Raw genomic sequence first — 7,915 nt, forward strand, 5'->3', positions numbered from 1 at the left:
GCTCTCTCTCAAGAACAAAATATGCAGAATCCCCAGCTTGTGATCTGACAGCCCTATCTGTAGCCCATGACTATATACATGGAATCTTTGTTCAGAGGCAAAAGCCATAAAACCATGAATTTGTCCCCTTTAAAACTTTTTTAAAAAAGCAATTGTCTTCTAAAATGAAATGAAAACCATTTTTAAAAATGTCATTACTTGTTATTTTATTTTGGTGCACACAAGAGACGAAAGAATTGTGTTATTATTGTTAACTCTAAAATGCAATAAAAATCATTATAAAGGATACAACCGTCAGCACACTATTCCATGGCAATGTATACTATATGTTGCTTACATATTCTTTTGCTTGCCTTGATCCTAAAGGTAAAGGTACCCCTGCTTGTACGGGCCAGTCTTGCCAGACTCTAGGGTTGTGCGCTCATCTCACTCTATAGGCCGGGAGCCAGCGCTGTCCACAGACACTTCCGGGTCACGTGGCCAGCGTGACAAGCTGCATCTGGCGAGCCAGCGCAGCACACGGAACGCCGTTTACCTTCCCGCTGGTAAGCAGTCCCTATTTATCTACTTGCACTTAGGGGTGCTTTCGAACTGCTAGGTTGGCAGGCGCTGGGACCAAACGACGGGAGCGCACCCCGCCGCGGGGATTCGAACCGCCGACCATGCGATCGGCAAGTCCTAGGCGCTGAGGTTTTACCCACAGCGCCACCCGCGTCATGATCCTACATCCAGTCAATTCTATGGGATGATCCTGAGTTCTAGCAATTTTGAAAGAATTTCTATACACTCTCTCCACAAAGTTGGCATTATGTTCTGCATTAATCATAGATTCTTTTTTCGTTTCTAAATTAAAATGACCCAATATGGCATGCATGGGATTGCTGCCTTACAAAGGGAATATATCCCATAGAAATCAAAGGACATTACTTCTGAGAACAAGTTTTTTAAAAAAAACCAGAAAAGATTTTAAAGAAAGTTTTTTAAGTTTACATGGAAAGAGTTACAAACCCCTAATCACTTTTTCCAGCTCTATCATCTCTTTTCAAAATGTGGCAATTGTAAATAGTAGAATAAATGTGTTACATATTTAAATATGATGGTGTGCACCACTGAGACTCAAGGAGTTTTAGCTCTGTCCGCTTAGGTACTAAGTGAAGCACCAGTCCAGACCAATGAAGGGAGCTGCTAACATCCATAGAGACTCCATTCCAGTCTCCTGGAAGCCAATCCACTCTATAATCAACTGTGAGGGTCGGTATCTTATATTAGGTGAGAAACCTGAGCAGGGATGCTGCTGGTATACCACCTACCCCACTGCTCAGCAGCCTCCCTGACTGAGCTGATGGAGGATATCTCAGAGATGGTATTTGAAGAATCCCCTCCACTGTTGTGCTGGGTGGACTACTGTACTGTGCTCTGCGTGGGGCTGCCCTTGAAGACTATTCAGAAGCTGCAACTAGTGCAAAGTGCAGGCTGCTGGCAGGCAAAACATCTGGTGGGCAATTTGGTATCATTAGCAAGTGTGATTACCTCATTGTACACTGCTGACTGCAAATCATTAATTACCAGCACCTGCAATGTAAATCCTTATGGGATATCAGTGCTCAATTCTCTCCATTGTGAAAGCTCTCCATCTGGCTGGCCGCACCTTCAGCTTGCCAATAAGCAATCCATAAAATGATCTGTCCGCTTGTTCAAGGACTGCTACGTTTTCTTAGCAGCCTTAGGTTTCCTTAGAAGTTTTTCATGAGCCCAACTACATCAATGCCTACTGGGCCATCACTGCAGAAAAGCAAAGCAGTGTGCAGCTTTCTAGTTAACAAAGCATATGAAACAGGGACTGGGGTAGTTTATGAAGCATATGGAACTCTCAGACGCCTCTAAGAACAGCTCAGAAAAGTGAACAGATACAGAAATAGCTCTTGATAAGCAATACATTTGCATATTTGCAGGCACTCTAGAGAGCCATCTCCCCATGCCAATTCCTTCTTCAAACCGCATAGTGGGGCCGGGGGGAGCCTGGAAAAAGGGAGCTAGCAACAGCAATCTCCAAAGGGTACCTAATGAGGAGTCTCATGAGCCTAGCTCAGAGACGAAAGGAAGGAGGAACACCACGTCTAGGATTCAGTGATCAGAATAAAGCATTTGCAGAGACTTGATTGGGATGGGAAGAAACTGCCAATAGGTTTTGAAGGAAAGCAGAAGGTGAGTACAGAGGGGATCTGGATACGAAAAAGAGTAAAGCAATAGGAGGCAGTGCCATGCAGTGGGTAAAGCGATATGTTTGGAAACAGGACTGGCAGTATAGTAGTTTACAGCTCTTCGCTTTGAGTGCAACTCTTGCATTTGGAAACGCCAACACCCCCCCCCCCAATAAAATCTTCTGCATGTCAGCTCCCAGTGTCCAAATCACATGCTCTATCAAAACACACTGACTCTTATATAGCAGTCACTAGACGGATATTAGCACAACACAGATGTGACTTTCTAAATTTTTACCAATTTGAAGTGCATATGGCAACCACCAACTAGGAACATGAAGAATTCCTTTTTAAGTACACAGCTGGCAGTGCTAGAAGCAGATGGCTCATAAGACAGCACACTCTCGTTCTCTCATTTTCAACCATGTACTTCCTGTACCAGCTTTCATAATGGTATGTATGTAACATTACTGCTCCTGTCTACAAGCTATCAAAAGGTATAGTTTAACACCTTGTCATTTACATACATATTCGTCAGACATCACAACAATGGTTCTTATAATTAGCCCAACCCATTACTTCTAACTGTTCTTGATGCTAGATTCTTGAAATAAGACAATGGATTTAAGACTAGACACATGAAGCCCATACCTGAGCAAAAAATATTTGTGGTGCATGTAGAATCAGTTACTGCATGATCATATCCTGAAGGCATAAACCTTCTGTGGCAAGCAAGGTAGGTACAAACTTTAGAAGCTGTTTTTTTCCCCTGTTTTTTTTTAAGTAAACAAGACTACAGTGGTACCTCGGGTTACATACACTCCAGGTTACATACACTTCAGGTTACAGACTCCGCTAACCCAGAAATAGTACCTCGGGTTAAGAACTTTGCTTCAGGATGAGAACATAAATTGTGCTCTAGCGGCACAGCGGCAGCAAAAGGCCCCATTAGCTAAAGTGGTGGTTCAGGTTAAGAACAGTTTCATGTTAAGAACAGACCTCCGGAACGAATGAAGTACTTAACCCGAGGTACCACATATATGAATCACATTCTGATTTTTAGAATTTCTGTAAGTATTTTTAAATTATATTTATTTAAAAGAAAATCTGAATATAATACAAGCATGTCAAAAACTAAAATTATAACTTCACACACACCTTTTCTCTCACACACAAGTTAAGAGGCTGTTTTCTGTGTAAAAAAGAGCCAGGGGGAGAAAAATGTCTGAGGACTGCTGAGGTTAAGCATTATGAATGACACAGAAAACAATGTATTGTGTTGTGTGTTATTGTAGGTATGCTACTGGACCCAGGCAGCCACAAGTCATCACAGGCATACAGTCTTACCAACATCATTAGCTGAAAACTTATGGATAATCTTACTTCTATTTATGCTCTCTTAACTATCCAAAAGCTATAATGGGTTCAGTTCTCAAACTGTTGTTGGGAAGTGCCAACAACGTAATGTCAAGCCTCAATGCAACAGGGATGGGTTCCCCACCTAGAATTCTCCCCAGCTTCCCATTTGCTAGATAAGGAACCTTTCCCATAATCATACTGGGTCTTGACTGCCCAGTTGGGAAGGCTTTCAAAATTCAGCATGGTGCCACAATCAATATCCTATCCCTCTCTCTCTCGCAGGTGAGGGGCACAGTTGGTGTCAAACACAAATTCTGGATGGCTACCAAAGCCAAACAGAATTTAAGATGCCTGATTCATATCCTTTCATCTGTACAGAGATGGAAAAGACAGAAATCTCACTCACACTGTAATATACGTATACTCTGCTGAAGTTTGTCATTTGCCAGTCTGGACTGTGTATGAACTCTGGTAGACCAAAATGCTTCTTTCAATTTGAGGACATGCATTATGGCCCAATTTCTTCTCTGGCTGGGATTCTAATAACCCAGTTCCTTCACTCTCCCTATTAGATAAGCTGATGTTGGAGATGGAGGAGATGTTGGTGATAGGGGGTCCTCAAGAGATTTGGAGTGGGATTGGTCCACATGCTATTCCTGATGTCAATGGGTGTGTGAAATGGGTTCGCTGAGATTCATAAACAGGCAAAGGATAATTTCCCTTTTGGAGAGCAGGGGAGTAATAGTTTTGTTTAATCAGACTGAGGAGGAAGGGGCTCACAAATCACATTCAGCAGTGCAAAGGACATGTAGACACATGATCAAAGGGCTTGGATTATGCTCCTAGTTTGTGTAAAGGCAGTCTATTAAATTACAAACCAATATGCTTTAAAGCAGTTGGAGTGCACGTGTGTTTAGGGCATGTATACAGATTTCTAAGAGAAATTCTAAGAGAATTTAAATCCAACCACTTGGCTGCCAAGCGATTGGACACGAAACATAGTAACAAGGTACCTAAACAGTTGCATTAAATACGTTCAAGTAATGGGATCCTGAATAGGTAAACTTGCACCAAATGCTATGGTGCTGTTATTCCACTGCACCCATATAGACTTGAGTTCTTCAGTTTTCTCCTAATGCTGCTGAGCTACACCTAGAAAAAGTTCCAGTCTGCATTTGGTGTAATTTATAGGAATAAAACTCCCTTCTGGTTTTGTTGCAGTCTGAACTAAGCCCTCTGTTTAAATCGGGGATAAGGAAGCAGTGGCCAGATGTTGCTGGATTCCAGTTCTATCATTCCTGCTGGCTGAAGGAAGTCCAGCAACATCTGGAGGACCATTGGTTCCCCACCCCTGGTTCAAATGGCCAAGAAAAGGAAAATCCCGCTTCAACTATCTGCTTACTCTATGTGAGCAGCTGCAAATACAAGACACACAGGCCAATCCTATGCATGTTTAATTGGAAGCAAGTCTCAATTACTTCCAGAGAACTTACTCCCAAACACTATATGCACAGGATTACAGCCTTAGGGAGCAACTAATCTCACCCTGCAGAAAGTTAAAAAGCAGTATTTGTCCAAATCTTATGAACATCATGCTTGACTATCAAAGTAAAAAATATTTCATGCCTGAAGAAGCAAAGGAGCCAGGAGGAACTGTGAATAACGGCAAACTAACAAGACAACTGAAACCATTCTGTAGGGGGCATTCTTTCAAAGCTCACCATATTTCAATGAAAGAAACTATGAGCTGTATGTATCCACCATCATTCGTACTCAGATACATTGAAATTAATGGGCATTACTAAGTTCCACTCATTTCTACAGGTCTACTCTGAGCAAAACTTAAAATACCACCTAATGTAACTGCTTCCTCAACATTAATGTAAAACTATTAGGTCTGCCTGGCATACTACTGAACAGCAACCCTAACCAAACTTATCTGGAAGCAAGTTCAATTTAAACCAGTGGGATTTACATCTGAGCAAACAACAGGTTCCAGCTAACCAAATTCTACTCAGAGTAGACCCACTGAAATTAATGGGCCAAAGCTACTGTTGTGCTTCAATTTATAAGGGTCTACTCTGAGCATCCCTGGTAGCAGATACAACCCACTGTCAGAAATTGACTGTAGAGCATAATTTTAATGGAATAACGCTGTGGTTTGGCTTTGATGCCTACCCTAAGATTACCTTACTGTTGTGTTGCAATGAGAAAGTTCACACAAGTCAGCTAAAATGAACTATTTCCCCCAGATCTTTTGTATTTTTGCATTTTTTGCATGTTTCGATACAGGTAATAAGAAAATACCTTTAAATGTATTCGTTTTTTAAAAAGGAAAGCCTCCAATACATACAGAGGAAGTACGGAAATAATCAAACTGAATTCTGGAACGAACTTTCAGGAGTTACCGCAATCTGCATCTTCCGCTAACTTCCTTGAACAGCTGGGCATTCGTGTGTCTTTTTTAAAAATTGCCAGCTGGTCTTTAAGCCTCTTCCTTCTCAATAAGATGGAGCACACCATCTCTTCTCTTATTACCTTGTGGCATTCTCTAACTTTGAAACCAATCACAAGAGTTTTTCATTATCCACACCACACTTCTGGCTCAAATCCTCTAGACTGCATTACAGCCTTATGCTAAGGGCAGATTTATTTGTTTATTTACAAGCACAGCAAATGACACACACACACACCCCAATATCACATCGCCCTTAGCAGAAGAGGTTGGAAGCAGGAGACAAGACCACAAATGAAACTCATTTTGAGGCAGCAGTGGCACCGGGAATGATGTGTTTTGGTGGCGGCTACCTGGTTTGAAGAAAATGTCTCACAGAGACAGATTCTCAACCCTCCCTTCAAAAGCAGAACCTTCAGCAGATGCTGGTTTTGCAAGAACCCTCTCAACACAAACTCAACACAAAGTTCCAGGAAATACTGCGGTGGTTAAGTTGCAGCTGACAAAAGGAAATGGAAAAATGGAAAGGTGCTGAATAGAGGGAGGTGGGGGTTGAGAAGAAAGGCAAAGAGCCTCGGGTCTTTCCCCTAAACTAGTTACATCAAAATGGTTTGTTAGATGGATGAATTACAGAAATTGCATCAGTAAGATCTCCCCACTCCACCCCCGCTACCTTTCAGAACACAAAGCAGTGTGGAGCTCAATACAGGATCTGCTGCACACAGCACCTCTTTCCTGCACCCGGTGCACATGTTTTAGAATGGAAAATCCTGGAGCTCAAAGCCTTCTTCATGTCCCACCTTCGCCCCCGGAGCCCCAACACTGAGTTCGTCTACAAATGCAATCGGAAAGGAGTGGCACTCTGCACATGCTCGACAGTTGTCTTCTTTAGGGATAGGCTCACGCGTCTCACGGCTCAGATATGGATTGCAGGGCTCAGTTAACTCCCGCGCCTCTCCGTCCTCCATCGGATTAGTTACCAAGCCTGCCCGAGTCATGCATCCCGCTGAGGATCCTGGCTACCCACATTGCTCGGAGATGGGGCAAAAGGGGCTGAAGAAGGAGCCCTGGGGCAGAAAAGCCGATAACGGCGGAGATGGCAGAGAACTAGTCAAATGACGCATCTACTCACCCGAGATCTCCGCTTGGGGGACCCCACTCGGGCTGAATCCTTTGGCCCCATAGAGTTGCCGGAGCTCGGCGCAGCTCCTCGGCTTGTTGCCGCCGTCGCTCCGAGCCGACGAGGAAGACGCGGCGGCGACCCACAGCAGCCAAAATCCCCACGGGAAGAAACGCATCCTGCCCTCGTAGCCCGAAAAGGAAGGGAGAAGAACCTGCAGCGGGCGATCCCAAAGCGGCCTCGCTGTGCTGCTGCTGCTGCTGCCTCTCTCTTCTCAAGACAAGGGATCCGGCGGGTTGCGGAGAGGTGAGGGAGACGCGGTCGCTCAATCCCACCTTCCCTTGGCCATCTCCTCCCTCTGCCTGCCTTCCCAGCTCCGCTTCCAACAAGCACAAGGGGGAAACCCCCAGGGGCGGGCAAGGAACAATGCAATCCCAAGCGGTGCAGGCGGCGGCGCAAGGTGGCCCAGAAAAGCCGCGGGGTCAAGTCGCTTCCAAGGTGGGGCGCGAGGGGGGAAGAAGCGACCGAGTTTTCACTTCAGGAAAGCGGCGGCTGAAAGGCAGCGCTCGAAAAGGAGATCCCAGGAAATTAAATCCGCGCGCCGGCTGCTGCTCTCACGGCACAGACGGAGAGAAGGAGGATGCGTGTATAAGGGGCAGGTTTGCATAGAAGACCCGATCCGGTTTCCCTCCTTTTGTGTGTGTGTGCGGAATATATTAAAAAAATCCTCAAAACTATTGCATGGTTATTAAACGACAGGCTGCATCTCTTGACCCGAGG

General features: G+C 44.4%; 1 protein-coding gene across 1 annotated transcript in view; it reads right to left on the minus strand.

The window, feature by feature from the left end:
* Positions 1–7,668, minus strand: part of GPC1 (glypican 1) — a 193,560-nt gene extending 185,892 nt beyond the window's left edge. Inside the window, exon 1 of the mRNA XM_053389945.1 lies at positions 7,148–7,668. Coding sequence (XP_053245920.1) covers positions 7,148–7,313 — 166 coding nt within the window. The 5' untranslated portion in view covers positions 7,314–7,668. The remainder of the gene's footprint in view (positions 1–7,147) is intronic.
* Between the last annotated feature and the right edge of the window lie 247 nt (positions 7,669–7,915).

Source organism: Podarcis raffonei, chromosome 5 (assembly GCF_027172205.1).
Source record: "Podarcis raffonei isolate rPodRaf1 chromosome 5, rPodRaf1.pri, whole genome shotgun sequence".
In the NCBI taxonomy this organism is placed as follows: Eukaryota; Metazoa; Chordata; class Lepidosauria; order Squamata; family Lacertidae; genus Podarcis; species Podarcis raffonei.